The sequence below is a fragment of the Mizuhopecten yessoensis genome, unplaced genomic scaffold, assembly GCF_002113885.1.
Source record: "Mizuhopecten yessoensis strain PY_sf001 unplaced genomic scaffold, ASM211388v2 scaffold2429, whole genome shotgun sequence".
In the NCBI taxonomy this organism is placed as follows: Eukaryota; Metazoa; Mollusca; class Bivalvia; order Pectinida; family Pectinidae; genus Mizuhopecten; species Mizuhopecten yessoensis.
Window position 1 is genome coordinate 542,984 of NW_018404542.1, and position 15,827 is coordinate 558,810.

General features: G+C 36.7%; 1 protein-coding gene across 8 annotated transcripts in view; it reads right to left on the minus strand.

Moving 5' to 3' along the window:
- Positions 1-5,436: 5,436 nt before the first annotated feature.
- The window catches only part of LOC110445967 (cytosolic carboxypeptidase-like protein 5), a 36,952-nt gene continuing 26,561 nt past the window's right edge, over positions 5,437-15,827 (minus strand). For 2 of the 8 annotated variants that reach the window (XM_021490879.1, XM_021490878.1), the window contains 2 exons: positions 7,486-7,579; positions 5,437-7,171 (listed from right to left, as the gene is read on the minus strand). In XM_021490879.1, the coding sequence (XP_021346554.1) occupies positions 7,064-7,171; positions 7,486-7,579 (202 nt within the window). In that variant the 3' untranslated portion in view covers positions 5,437-7,063. Of the gene's footprint in view, positions 7,172-7,485; positions 7,580-10,984; positions 11,015-12,107; positions 12,127-15,827 lie in introns of those variants that run through there. The other 6 variants (XM_021490883.1, XM_021490882.1, XM_021490880.1 and 3 more) reach the window with 5 other exon arrangements.

Below are 15,827 nucleotides of genomic sequence, written 5' to 3' on the forward strand. Positions count from 1 at the left end.
TAAAATGAATGACCTTGACCTACTTTCAAGGCCACTGGCATAAATATTGAAACCATTTTTCTGAATAATAAGATCAAGGACGATGATAGTTGGCCAGTAGGTACGTGGCATTGAATGTGATCAATTTCTAAAATAAATGACCTTGACCCATTTCAAGATCGAAGTTGTTGAATATGTTAAAACCTTTAAACAACTTCTGTATTACCAGGAGGCTCTGGGTGATGACCAGTAGCATGATGAGATAGAGTAGTATCAAGTTTCATTTAGTCTGGACCATTCTTAAGCTAAGGAGACTGGATATATGGAAATAATTGCAAAATTAGTATGTTTTCCCATGATTGCTCAAATATACAAGATTGTGATTCCCTCCGGCTGAAAAGTTTGTGTGGGACATATCGTCTATACTAGATCAGCTCTGATATGCAAGTACATCTTGGGATGGCATAGTGTGATGGACAAAAAGTAGGTCACAATGACCTGTGGTTTGACCTTGGAAAAAGTTTTGTCCAGTGATTAACTTTTACACTGTTTCACATTCACCTGGAGTAAACAGATCTGATGTAAAAGTACATTCTGGGATGGCAGACTGTGAGGACAAATTGGGTGACTGGTCTATGCTTTGACTTTGGAAGAAGTTGTCCAGTGCATACTTCCTATACTATATTGACCATATTTGGCATATAGGTATACGTACGTCTTGGGATGGCAGAGTTATATGTACTAAAAGTAGGTCACTTTGACCCTTGACTTCAACATTTGAAATATTTTGTCGGGGACATCTTTTATACTATTTTACCTGGGAGTAAAAACACATCAGTTTCACATTAATTATTACTGGAGGAATTGATCTAGACACATCTTAGCTGTTTCTTTAGGAATTTTAAATCGCATCTGGGGCAAAGACGTCGTGGATTCTGACCGCTACCTATTTTATTGTATTTGAACTTTTTTTCTACAATCCACACTGATGGATTTGACATAATCTAACTTGTAGATAAAATAGCCCAATAAAATCAACAAGAGTATTCACAATAGTAACAGCAACTATAATGGTATCAAACTCTAAATGTATTGTGTGAGAAGATGACTGGCCAGGCCTACTGAAAGGTAGATGAAAACCTCCTTGGTATTGTTCACAGTAGGTCATTTCTTTTGGCAAAGTTGTTGGAATAATAAAATAGAGGTGTTTTGTCAGCACTAGACTTTTTTTCCCTTTATTAGCTCACCTGGTCCAAAGGACCATGGTGAGCTTATGACATACTGCAGCGTCCGTCAACATTTCCTTTAAAACGCTACTAGTCATGAACGACTGAGCAGATTTAGACCAAATTTGGACAGAAGCATCCTTGGGGGAAGGGGAACACATTTTGTATAAATGGTGGGTCTGAGGGGCGGGGCCCAATAGGGGAAATATAGCAAATTCTTTAAAATCCTTCTTCTTCTGTAGGAATGAAAGGATTTGTTCCATATTTGGTCTGAGGCATCCTTGGGAAAAGGGGAACAATTTTTGTATAAACCGTGGGTCTGGCCCCCCTTGGGGCTGAGGGGCGGGCCCAATAGGGTAAATATAGCAAATTCTTTAAAATCCTTCTTCTGTAGGAATGAAAGGATTTGTTCCATATTTGGTCTGAGGCATCCTTTGGTAAAGGGGAACCAATTTTGTATAAACGGTGGGTCTGGCCCCCCCAGGGGCCTGAGAGGCAGGGCTCAATAGGGGAAAAATTGCAGATTATTCTTTAAAATCCTTCTTCTGTAGGAATTGGTCCATATTTGGTGTGGAGCATCGTTGGTAAAGGGGAACCAATTTTGTATAAACGGTGGGTGTGGCCCCTCTGGGACCTGAGGGGCGGGGCCCAATAGGGGAAATATAGGTAAAACCTTTATAATCCCACTAATACCATAGGGAATGAGGGATATTTTCCTAATTTTGTCTGGAACGTCCTTAGGCAAAGGGACTCGATTTCGTATAAACAGCGAGTGTGAAGCAGCCTTGGGTGAAGGGGAAACAATTTTGTATAAGCAGGGGGCAGAAGGGCGGGGCTCAATTGGAGAAATAGAGGTAAAACCTTTGAAACCCTACTTCGACCATACTTCGGTATGATACGTCATTATACCACCAGCAAAAAATGGTTCAGGAGGGTACATAGGAATCGCCCCGTCCATCTGTCGATGATCCTTGTAAGCGCCTTCAAAAAGTTGTTCAATTTGAACAGCTTGCTGTTAGCCTTTTATCTTGTCATGACATTCAGAGAAGATAGGTGTATCAGAAGTGGAACACTTTGATTTCGAGGATACACCATGCTACGCCATGACGAGATGTGCAAAGTGTCGAAACCAAGCCAACTTACAGTGGCAAACTTCAGTACTCTGACCCCGAAAGAAAAACAAAAGTAAGAAGTAAATATATCATAATTTATTGAACATATCTTGACCACCTTATCAGTGATGCATCTTGCCAGCACACAATATAAACATTCATTTGTTCAAAGTTGCCCCAGACTGAAAAATTGACCTTTTATATAGCAAATTTATTTCGGTCCACAGAATCTTAAAAAAAAGTATTTTCCTTGACAACAATTTTTACAAACATTTCTAAATGTTTCTTAAAATTAGGACAATTACCTTATCAAAACATTTTCAAGGTTTAAACTAATGTTTTGATAAGTATAATGCTAACAATAGATATTATGGCACAAAATTTGCACTTTTCGCATTAAAACAAATGTGCAGGTGCTCCGTCAAAATATATTTATTGGGGCCATTCAAACAAATACCACAAAACTAAAACAATAATTTCCTGATAATCTCTAGGTTATCATTTTGCCTCGCTGTATGTATTGGTTTAAAGTGAATGTTGCTCTCGCAGTAGTTTGCGCAAACAAAATCTTTCAAAAATAAGCTGAATGTATTATAAACATTAACTTAAATGTTTGCAGAACATACCCAATGACTATATACTCGTGTAGATTTTAACATACCCAATGACTATATACTCGTGTATATTTTAACATGGGCAATGCCTGTATACTGATGAAAATTTCACTGCAGTTTAATTTGACATTTTTTGCCCTCTGTAATGAGGGCAAATTTAGCATTATAACAAAAAAAAGTAAACACAACAATAAATATAGAAACTTAATGTGAAGGGCGAAAATGAATTTCATGGACGAAGGGCGCAAGTTGGACTGGGTGAATATTTCCCAGTTTACAGTAATACTGTACTGGTTACATAAAATTTGTGGCCACTTTCATGTTGGTACATTACCAAGATTATATTGTTAATGTCAATGCTGTCGGTACATATGAATTACTTATAGTTAACTGAATTGTTTACATACGTATGAGTCGTGGCTGACATGCATGTGGAGCTATGCCTTGTCCACCACAATGCTAAATACTATACAACTCCGGCCATTAAACACTGTAGGGGATCATGACCACCTGCATTTTCAGGAAGGAGAAAATATAGACAACTATTTTTAGGATTCAGTACAGCACCGCAATAATTTCAATAAGTAATACTTTCAACTTATAAATGCATCAAGTTACAATAAAGACCAGATTTTACATTCAAATCGAACTTCTCCACATAGGACTCGGAGTATGATAATGAAAACATGGTCATGAATACAATAGTCAAGTGCATTCTGGACTGACTGGCCCTCGCCAAAATCAACCATAGTGGACAATGAAATGGTTAAATGAAACCTTGTATAATATCCAGTGTTTAAATATTTTGATTACCAGGTAACAAAGTGTGTTTTAATGGAACACATGCTTCATTAATACAACCGATGACAATTCGAGGACGGATTACAGTTTATGATCATTCTTACAACCGAGGACAGATTACAAACTACAGAATTTATATGCAACATGTATTAGATAAATGACTACATATCTTGTCCGTCTTCGGTACAAATTTGTTCTTTTTGTAAGAATTGATCCATCTCCAATAATTCTTTCTACATATATTAATCTATTTTAAAACATCATTCAAATGCCAATATTACCTTAATGACATTTTAGTTATTTTGTCTTCATAAACTTAAAACTTGCAAAAATACATGTAAAACAAACTTTGTAAATACCTATTAAATGAAATTACATTTGTATACTAGATTTTAAAAAGAATTGAACTTGTTCTGAACCTTGTAAAATATGTTCTCAATCGGGGCATTAATAATAAATAACTATTCTAGTTTCATAATAATTTGAGAATATACAATATATCACAGTCTATATAATTATACTTTGTATCCCGCGAAACCTAGACACCACAGTGGGACCACATACAATAAATACCTGGTACACTGTCCCGTTGTCGTGGTTACACATATATACAACGTGATATCAGTGGTACGTGTATACGTGACCATAATCACCTGTCACATTGACCTTTATATGGAGTTTAAACTTCCTGAGATTTTTTGTCCATAATCCTGATAGCTGAAATGCTTTCAATGCCATATAAAATCTTGATTTTTTTTATAATACTTAAAAAGTATACCGTGGTGTTTTTTTAGCGATTCCTTGGGACGAAAAACAACAATGAATGTAAAAGGGCATTTTAAAAAAAATACTGTATTGGTAGATAAAATAAAGCTAACGAAATTAAAAAATAGTCTAAAATCAAGTACCTTAATTATTTTTTGTATGAAAATACATAGAACTTATATACCACACTCTAAAACAGCCATCAGGATTGTATCCTCTGTAACTAGGGTGAACGGTTCCTTGCATTAAAGATCTACCATGCTCCCTACAGGACTTGTGCTTTATCAAAATAGTAATCTGAGGTCAACACAACAGGTCATTGTGGTCCGACTAGAACGAAGGAATGCTGATACATACAATTTACTCAATTGTTTTGCCATTATGGGAAAATGCTGATAATGCCATTCGTCTCGATTCCAGAAATACAAAATGACGGGTGTCATTGTCATTAACAAAACGACGGGTGTCAATAACAAAATGACGGGTGTCATTGTCATTAACAAAATGACGGGTGTCATTAACAAAAGGACTCAACACTTCTAGTTTACTTCCATTCAATTCATCTACATTGATCGGAAACACTACATAAAACAAGATTTAACGATCCACGTACCACGAAACTGTAGCTGGTAAGTGAATGAGAAACATTTTACCTGCAAGAGAATGGCTTGATTAAATCATTTCTGACAAGAAACTTGTACCTAGTGGAACTTCATGAGAAAAAAATGATTAAATTAATAATAAATAATTTAATTTTGCTTGTAATAAACCTTTTCATTGGCCTAAAAAATTATATTATCAGCCCATAACATAAAAAATGATATCACCGTTTGTAACGTCGCTTTTGATTGGCTGATACAGCAGCGTAATAATATCTAAGAGAAAAGAGTCCCATCAATAAAAGTTGATTTCCACAGGGATTGTGTATAGTAGATTAACTTGAATATATTTTTTATGTAATGGAGCTATAACACAAAAAACCGGAGTGTACTCTCATCATAAACCGCTTTGCGGTTTATTTAAAGTACATTACGTTTTTGTGTGTTATATCTCCATTAGTGAACTCCCTGATCAGCAGCAGTTCCCTAGCCCAATCCCATTAGTTATAGCACACACTAATTGAAGAAGAGGTAACTGTAAAATGCTTTTTCCAGCATTTTGCTTGCAATGTTACAAGGATCTTGAAGAAATACTTACATTAACCTTATGACCGAGCTTATCCGGCTTTATTACTCCCATAACAGATCAAATAACATACATGTAACACATATGAAGGATCACTTTGAAAAGACTTACAGTCATGATAAATTAAAACATAAAATTTAGTTTTTCCAATTCTTGAAATACCAATTGATTGATAAAAGTCACTTTAATCATGTAAATGATAGCGTAAATTAATGAGATTCTTTAAAACTAGCTATACCTGTAGCAAGTGGCTTAAAACGAAAAACGGTAAATAATGTTTGTAGTTCAGATGTACAAACCAAGAATGGGAAACATCAGTCTACTGATCACAATTACCACAGATCTAGGTTGTATAAAACTGTTATAACATCAACTGTTTGGTAAGTTAAAATGTAGAAATTCAAGTTGTTAAACCAAGCAAACTTCTACTTAAAATGGACACCAAGACAACGTCATGGATTTGTAATGCTCTACATTGTCTTAAAGCTACATACAGATACTACAGGTATCGGCCATATAGTCATTAAATATGTCGGTGAGCCTGGTGATGTCTGGTCTGTTGGAAGCTTTACATGTGTTCAGTCTATCCAGAAGACGGTGAGTTTACCGGGAGCCTGATGATGTCTTGTCTGTTGGAAGCTTTACATGTGTTCAGTCTATACAGAAGACGGTGAGTTTACCGGAAGCCTGGGGATGTCTGGTCTGTTGGAAGCTTTACATGTGTTGAGTCTATCCAGAAGACGGTGAGTTTACTACGAGCCTGGTGATGTCTGGTCTGTTGGAAGCTTTACCTGTGTTCCGTCTATCCAGAAGACGGTGAGTTTACTGCGAGCCTGGTGATGTCTGGGCTGTTGGAAGCTTTACATGTGTTCAGTCTATACAGAAGACGGTGAGTTTACCGGAAGCCTGGTGATGTCTGGTCTGTTGGAAGCTTTGCCTGTGTTCAGTCTATCCAGAAGACGGTGAGTTTACCGGAAGCCTGGTGATGTCTGGTCTGTTGGAAGCTTTACATGTGCTCAGTCTATCCAGAAGACGGTGAGTTTACCGGAAGCCTGGTGATGTCTGGTCTGTTGGAAGCTTTACATGTGTTGAGTCTATCCAGAAGACGGTGAGTTTACCGGGAGCCTGATGATGTCTGGTCTGTTGGAAGCTTTACATGTGTTGAGTCTATCCAGAAGACGGTGAGTTTACCGGAAGCCTGGGGATGTCTGGTCTGTTGGAAGCTTTACATGTGTTGAGTCTATCCAGAAGACGGTGAGTTTACTGCGAGCCTGGTGATGTCTGGTCTGGTGGAAGCTTTACATGTGTTCAGTCTATACAGAAGACGGTGAGTTTACCGGAAGCCTGGGGATGTCTGGTCTGTTGGAAGCTTTACATGTGCTCAGTCTATCCAGAAGACGGTGAGTTTACTGGGAGCCTGGTGGTGTCGTTGTGTCTTTGATGACTGAGTCAGCCTTCTGTAATCGTATGTCATTGTACTGGGTGTAGCCTTCAACAAAAAGCAGACAGTTTTCTCATCAGCTAAATTGCTTCTCAAATCAACATATGCTCTTACAAGCTGTAGGAGTGGAATCTATTTTTGCTAGAGCATTGGTAGTCTACTCTTGCTTGATGTTTTTTGGATCAACTTTTTAAACATAAATTAAAACAGCCCTTCACCCCAGGGCACTATGGACCATATAGCAGGATTCTAGACCATGTGTGCAGGAGAAACAATTGACAACAGACGGGCAACAAACAGTTAAATAAGTTCTTTGATCTGTTTTATCAGATCATCTATAAGTAGCAGTTTTGATTACTTACTCTCGCGGAGTTAAAGTGGCTTCTGTCATTGCCGGGTAGCTCCCTAAGGGTGATCGGAATGTCTGTGTTGTCGAGTAAATTGTTGCTGTGTCTGCTGCAAAGGACAAAACGAAGTTTACAACATATTGTTAAGGACATGTTTTCCTGACTTCACATATCAGTTAATAAATTACTTGCAGGTATACAGTAAAATCTGATGTATAACATAGAGTATATATGTATAGAACTTCTGTAATTAAGAGATAAATGTATGTAATCATGCACAGCAACTGAATGAATGGTATACCTAACATCATGACCACTGCTGTTTATTATTATAGTTATATAAGAGTTTCAATTTTATTTAAGATTTTTGAAATCGGTCGGAAAATTTAATTTTTTAATGACTCTTTGGCAGGCTCAAATGAAAAAATTTGTAACGAACACATTTTTTATCACATGCTCAAGGATGTTTGAAACTGTAAGAAAAAGAGGGTTTTCCTAGTCATTCTTGTAGTTTGAAATTCTGCCATTTTAGCCCTATAAATGGCTCATTATTTATTTCCATTGTGAACGTTTGACATGAGGTCACTACACCGATTCATACGCAAAAGTATGTGTACCACTGAACAACGTGGCAGCCATGATAAATACCAGTAATATATACATTTTGTTTTATATAAAAGAAATGTTGTCTGAAAATCAAATACAATACATCATCAAGTTAAAACAAACACATTAGACATCGTTACTGTTCACTGTACTCATTATTGATCATCTCCATGATTCCCAAACAACGTGATGTGCTCCAAGTTAATATAAAGATCGAAGCATCAGAAAAGATCGCTGTTACAAAACACCAAACACATTGTAACCACCACAACATACAGAATGTGTAAATAAATACTGTAAGGGTTAAATATATATGTAGTATAAACTGAAACATGCAAAAAAAAAAATCAATGTTTAGCTCGGTGGATAAACATGTATGAATCTAATTTTTACTGAAATGATGAATCATTAAGTGGTACATTGTATACCATGCAGGTCATCAAAAATAATATTTATTTAATTTTTTTTTTTTAATCCATAATATGATGTTCTACTCCATACAATCAACAAGGTAAGAACAAGAAGCTTTAAATACGACAACTGTATGTAGCCAAAAAGCATGTGTTAAGAAACATCCAACTTTCTCAGGAACATCCAGTGTTCCACACGAATGACAAATGTTCCACGCAAGTAGCAGATCTAAACTGAATATGTAGGTAAGAAAGTAGAAAACCATGGCGATATCACTGACAGACATGTATGTTCTAATCAATGATTTTTTTGTTCACATGACGGATGAATCAGAAACACAAGAGACCCAACAGGCCTGTATCGTTCACCCATTTGTTTTGTTACCCAAACTAGATAACAACTCTTATCTGGTGGAATTGAGCAAAAGTCAACAGAAGACCAGAAATTCTGAAATTAACAGTGCCTGTTTAGGGGCACGAGAGCATGATTTAGATCAAGTTTGTTTATCATAGGTCTGGTGACAGTTGGAGATATATCTAACAAAGCACAGAAAGCAATCTTTGTAAATTAATCCAAGAATTAACAACTCTTGGTCTCAGAGGGCCAAGGATGAATATTTGCATAAGTTTTGTCAAAATTGACCTCGGAAATTAAGAAGTCAAAAATGTCTCGGCCAATTAGAGGCCAAAGCCATACTGGGTCAGCTTTACTACAATGGCTGGTCATAAGATGATCATTTGTACCAATCTGCCTATAAGCCACACACTTCATCATGAGACTTGGATCATTCAGACAAACTTGAGGAGTAGTAAAAGTGTTTCCCACATTTTTGGTCCCACCCTTCTGTACACAGTGGAGCCACAAAATTAATTGACCCAGGAATGCCGCTCATCATATTAGATTTTTCCCCCACCCCTACTTAGTCTTTTTAAGATTAAGTATTGGGTAGCACTCCTCTGACTCCATGGGGCCAAACACTCTTTTTGATCATGCAGAATTTAGTCAATATCCTTATAGCCATTATGGTGTGAGAAAAAGATGACAACTGATGAACGGTGAACACATGAATTTACTCGGCCATTCGTGCCAGGTGAGCTTATAACACCAGTGATGTTGAACCACACATGATCAGCACACGATCTGTCGTAGGCCTCCCAGCCAACATGCATACAAACCACAGCAACGCCAGCTGACAGATTAAATGAGGTTACAGTGACTCTTCAGTCACATTTCTCTGACATTGATTATTAGCAACAATTGAAGCTCGTCATCTCATGCTTTTTTCTTGGCTCTTGCTGTCCATTTGGCATTAAAGGTCAATGATAATATCATGCACACATCCAAGGTCAGCACTTCACTTGAAGCCATTTAGTCAGTTCTGTTAACTGTATTAGGTGATGGCAGAGCAATCTTACACTCGGCTTTTTAGGTGGTCCTTTAGAAAATTGTTTCATAAGTATAGCAGTCTTTTTCTCATCCCCCCGAACTTCAAAAACTCCCAGACATCGTGAAGTAGGGTTCTGCTGGGAGGAGGAAGCCACTCGCAATGGCTTCTGGTTACCTGTCTGTGCATTCTGTTCAACACAAAAATACTTTCTTGATATCTACTTATTGTACATGAGAGGTTTAGCCAGATTTGCAGTAGAATGGATGTTTTTGAATGTTTTAACACCGAAAATAAAACAATGATGTAAAATCAATACCTGTAAAGCTAGTGTATATGACAAAGGATTCATGTCAATTTTTTGTTTCCCCCTTTCTTTTTCAGTTTTATTATGAATAGTTACAGTCCCTCCGCTGATATGAGTATGATTGACAAGTATTCAGAGATAATCAAATACAACTAACAAACTGTTGCAAACTCTGAACTCTTTGCCATAATAGGATTTTTTCCCTCCTGTCCTTTTAACTAAGTGCATGTGCTAAATTTGATATAAGTATTTTTAACTATGGTAAATAATTCCCGATACATGTACAAGCACAGCTAAATATCCTTTGGCAGGACTGGTGTTGTAGCCTGTATTCTACAGTATATCTACAGGTGTCTACACTGTTATAATTAAGGTCTTCTTTGAAGAGACAGCAGTAGTCATGTTACCTACCGGTATGTCAATTTTTGATCTACAAAATTATCTCTGGAAAGTAGCCTACACTGAACTCCATACACATCTCTCTGTACAGCAGGCCTATATAAAGCTGAAAGTCTGTCGGGTAAGTATACTGGGAAACTTTAGAAGAAATGCAGATAGCCATACAGGAATAACATATTACCCGCTACCTAAGCACAGAAATTTGATGTTAAAAAGACTGCACTACAATGTTGTATGATGTCTGGTTATTCTACTAATGATATAAACTTGGCTATTACCGTATGTTAGCATGCATGACTTTGTAATACATATTTAATGTAAATCACCAAAATTACACTGTTGTTTGTATGCTACAAATATCGTAAGGAAAGAAACAAAAATGTAACTAACAAAAAGGAAATTCTTACAGCTGATCTTTTCACAATAGGCGGAAGACTCTAACAAAACAAATACATCTCATCGTAAATACATCAATTAATATCTGTATATATATTTAACATATACCGTATAGCGGGTTATTTACACGGGCTTAAATTTTCACGATTGAAAATTATTTTAAATTTTCCCAGATTTTAATTTCGTGATCTAGAAATTTGAAGGAACTATATGTTCGCTGTGTTTAAGCCAAAAGATGAGACACTCATCATATAAAGTATCAAACTGTCAAATAAATAGGGTTTATGACAGCAAATCATGTAATTTCACACGTCATCATATTACCATGTGCACATTATTTCATGGCGACAATACGGTCATTAAGTTTATTATCGCGGCTCATTTTTACGCTTGTCATATTATTCTTTGGATCATACTTTTGTTATCACATTATTGAACTGCAAAATCGCGAAAATATCATCCCAGTGGAAAAATCCTGCTCTACAGTATTTAAGGATGAAATATATATAGATAACGGAAATCGCAAAAAAAAAAGTAACAATTTCACTCAATAATAATTAAATTTCAAACCAATACACAGTATACAAACAGAGTGAATGTCAACCATAGAGGTTACACAACCCTGAGGGTTGTACAAGCTTTCACATCCCAGGTCAAGGACATACCACTATAAGTAAGTATAGGTGTTAAAATCAGAAAAGAATACAAAAAATCCAAATAGAAATTGTATTAAGAAAACAGCTAGAATTAATTCATGGAGCTTCACATATAACAGCTCAAAATGAGGCAAGAGAATACGCTCTGTTGTCAACTCCAGTCAGATAAAACACCAACCCTGTGGGACAATTAACTTTGTCACAGTGTTACAAAAAACAGTGCTCCATGCATATATACACAGTGCCTGTATCTACGTGATACAGGGCCCGTACACCAGGATCTATATTCCATGCACGAAATCACTGTACAACACTTCCATTTCATGGTCAAGGCTTCAATTTAAATTTTCCCAACTAAATTTTTAAATATGATAAAATAATAATTCCTAGAACTGATTACGTAAAATTTGTGATGCCCGTCATGAAATCAAAAGTGTGGTACGGAATATGTTAAGCGATGCGGATGCGGAGTACCTACCATAGTCAGCGATATGATCCTGTTACAAGACAATAATATGTGGTTACAGGGGACATGCACAAAGAAACATACACATGATAATGTGATACTGGGGTACACATATTACCAATCTATTACCAGTCACTAAGCGAGATCAGGTTATCTCCGTCACGGGCTAGGATTCTGTAACATAATCCTAACTGAGGCGTTAGCCAAGGATTGGATGTTATAAAATCTTAGCCGAAGACTGAGATAACTTGATCTCGCTCAGTTACAGGTAATTGATTTTTATTCTCACACCTTTTTAGTTCACAAAAAAAAATGTCTACAATTACCCCGTCCGGGGCCTCATATAAATATGGCCTATCCACTGCTAAAGCTACATTAAATGCCTCCGTATCAAATGTAGTCCATGCTTCCAATGATGACCATGTATTTCACAGTGAAGATTATATATTTTCCTACAACATCAGGAATCAAGACAAAACAGAATATTTATAACGCAGATTGTCAATTTCAAGCCATTATTGCAAAGTATGAATACATTGCCGTGTGAAAATGCTGCGAAATGTCACTTAAAGATGCCAGACAGATCAGACAAGATAGAAAAATCTAGCACAGGGTATCATGTGCGATATCCCTGTCCGAGGTGTGAGAAATTGGTATCTAATGACCTGAGGTTTACACGAAGGTGCTTCATATCATGTATAAGGATGGCACTCCCACAATCATATTTCATTGTGTATATCATGATTTACGATATATACTCCTAAGGACACAAGTAATCTAAAGGAACAAAATTTTGCATTGTGATCGATTCATGTGTGAAGTTTAAACTTTCTTGTATCAGAAAGTACAAAATACAGAAAGCCTTGTCTGTGTACGAATACACACAACCCTCTGCAGTGTGTTTGACTCATGGTTGAATTTTGAAGATAAAATCTGTAATAGTTTTTAGATATGATCTGGAATCACCAATATGCACTAAAATGTACTTATTTTGGGTGCCATTTCCATTATACCAGGTATCAGGGTAACCGTAATTTAGCATAAATGTCTTGAAATCAGAAACTTAGAAAAAAAAGCATCTCTCTTCACTGTGATGGTCTTATTTATGTAGGGGAACATTCTTTGGAAACGCTTCTGTACAAAATTTGTAATGATAATTTGCACTTTGACAGCAGACTTGGTATATTTACTTAAAACCTTGACACCACTAAACAATTCTCCATTTCATATGCAAGGCAATACATTACAATGCCAGTGATCAATTTAATGTGTAACCTTTATATCAATTATATTCATCTGACAATATTCCAAGAAAAAAAACACCAAAACCTTTCATCAAAATATTAAAACCTAGTCTCAACAGGTCACAGTTAAATTTTGCACTAGTTAGTCTAAAAATCTTGTTTATTGTGCGACGTCACGTTACTTTTGTAGTGTGATGACGTGTATTGTGCGACATAACATTACTATTGTAGTGTGATGACGTGTATTGCGTGACGTCATGTTACTATTGTAGTGTGATGACGTGTTTTGTGTGACGTAACATTACTATTGTAGTGTGATGACGTGTACTGTGTGACGTAACATTACTACTGTAGTGTGATGATGTGTATTGTGCAAGGTCACATTACTATTGTAGTGTGATGATGTGTATTGTGTGACGTCATGTTACCATTGTAGTGTGATGATGTGTATTGTGTGACGTCACATTACTATTGTAGTGTGATGACGTGTATCGTGCTACGTCATGTTACTATTGTAGTGTGATGACTTTTATTGTGCGACGTAACATTACTATTGTAGTGTGATGACGTGTACTGTGTGACGTCACATTACTATTGTAGTGTGATGATGTGTATTGTGTGACGTCATGTTACCATTGTAGTGTGATGATGTGTATTGTGTGACTTCACATTACTATTGTAGTGTGATGACGTGTATTGTGTGACGTCACATTACTATTGTTGTGTGATGATGTGTATTGTGCGACGTCATGTTACTATTGTAGTGTGATGACGTGTATTGTGCGACGTCAAATAGCTATTGTAGTGTGATGACATGTATTGTGCGACGTAACATTACTATTGTAGTGTGATGGCGTGTATTGGGCGACGTTACATTACTATTGTAGTGTGATGATGTGTATTGTGTGACGTAACATTACTATTGTAGTGTGATGATGTGTATTGTGCGACGTCATGTTACTATTGTAGTGTGATGACGTGTATTGTGCGACGTAACATTACTATTGTAGTGTGATGACGTGTATTGTGCAACGTCAAATAACTATTGTAGTGTGATGACGTGTATTGTGTGATGTCACATTACTATTGTAGTGTGATGACGTGTATTGTGTGACCTAACATTACTATTGTAGTGTGATGATGTGTATTGTGTGATGTAACATTACTATTGTAGTGTGATGACGTGTATTGTGTGACCTAACATTACTATTGTAGTGTGATGACGTGTATTGTGCGACGTAACATTACTATTCTAGTGTGATGATGTGTATTGTGCGACGTAACATTACTATTGTAGTGTGATGATGTGTATTGTGTGATGTTATGTTACTATTGTAGTGTTATTATGTGTATTGTGTGACGTCATGTTACTATTGTAGTGTGATGATGTGTATTGTGTGACGTCATGTAACTATTGTAGTGTGATGACGTGTATTGTGTGACGTCATGTAACTATTGTAGTGTGATGTCGTGTATTTTGCGACGTCATGTTACTATTGCAGTGTGATGATCTGTATTGTGCCACGAAACATTACTATTGTAGTGTGATGGCGTGTATTGTGTGACGTCATGTAACTATTGTAGTGTGATGATGTGTATTGTGCGACGTCACATTACTATTGTAGTGTGATGATATGTATTGTGTGATGTCATGTTACTATTGTAGTGTGATGACGTGTACTGTGTGACGTCACATTTCTATTGAAGTGTGATGATGTGTACTGTTTGATGTCACATTACTATTGTAGTGTGATGACGTGTACTGTGTGACGTCACATTTCTATTGAAGTGTGATGATGTGTACTGTTTGATGTCACATTACTATTGTAGTGTGATGACGTGTATTGTGTGATGTCACATTACTATTGTAGTGTGATGACGTGTACTGTGTGACGTCACATTACTATTGTAGTGTGATGACGTGTACTGTGTGACGGCACATTACTATTGTAGTGTGATGACATGTACTGTTTGACGTCACATTACTTTTGTAGTGTGATGGCGTGTATTGTGTGATGTCATGTTACTATTGTAGTGTGATGACGTGTACTGTTTGACGTCACATTACTATTGTAGTGTGATGACATGTACTGTTTGACATCACATTACTTTTGTAGTGTGATGGCGTGTACTGTTTGACGTCACATTACTATTGTAGTGTGATGGCGTGTATTGTGTGATGTCATGTTACTATTGTAGTGTGATGACGTGTACTGTGTGACGTCACATTATTATTGTAGCGTGATGACATGTACTGTGTGAACTCACATTACTATTGTAGTGTGATGACGTGTACTGTGTGACGTCACATTACTATTGTAGCGTGATGACATGTACTGTGTGAAGTCACATTACTATTGTAGTGTGATGACGTGTATTGTGTGACGTCATGTTACTATTGTAGTGTGATGATGTGTATTGTGCGACGTCATGTTACTATTGTAGTGTGATGATGTGTATTGTTTGACGTCACATTACTATTGTAGTG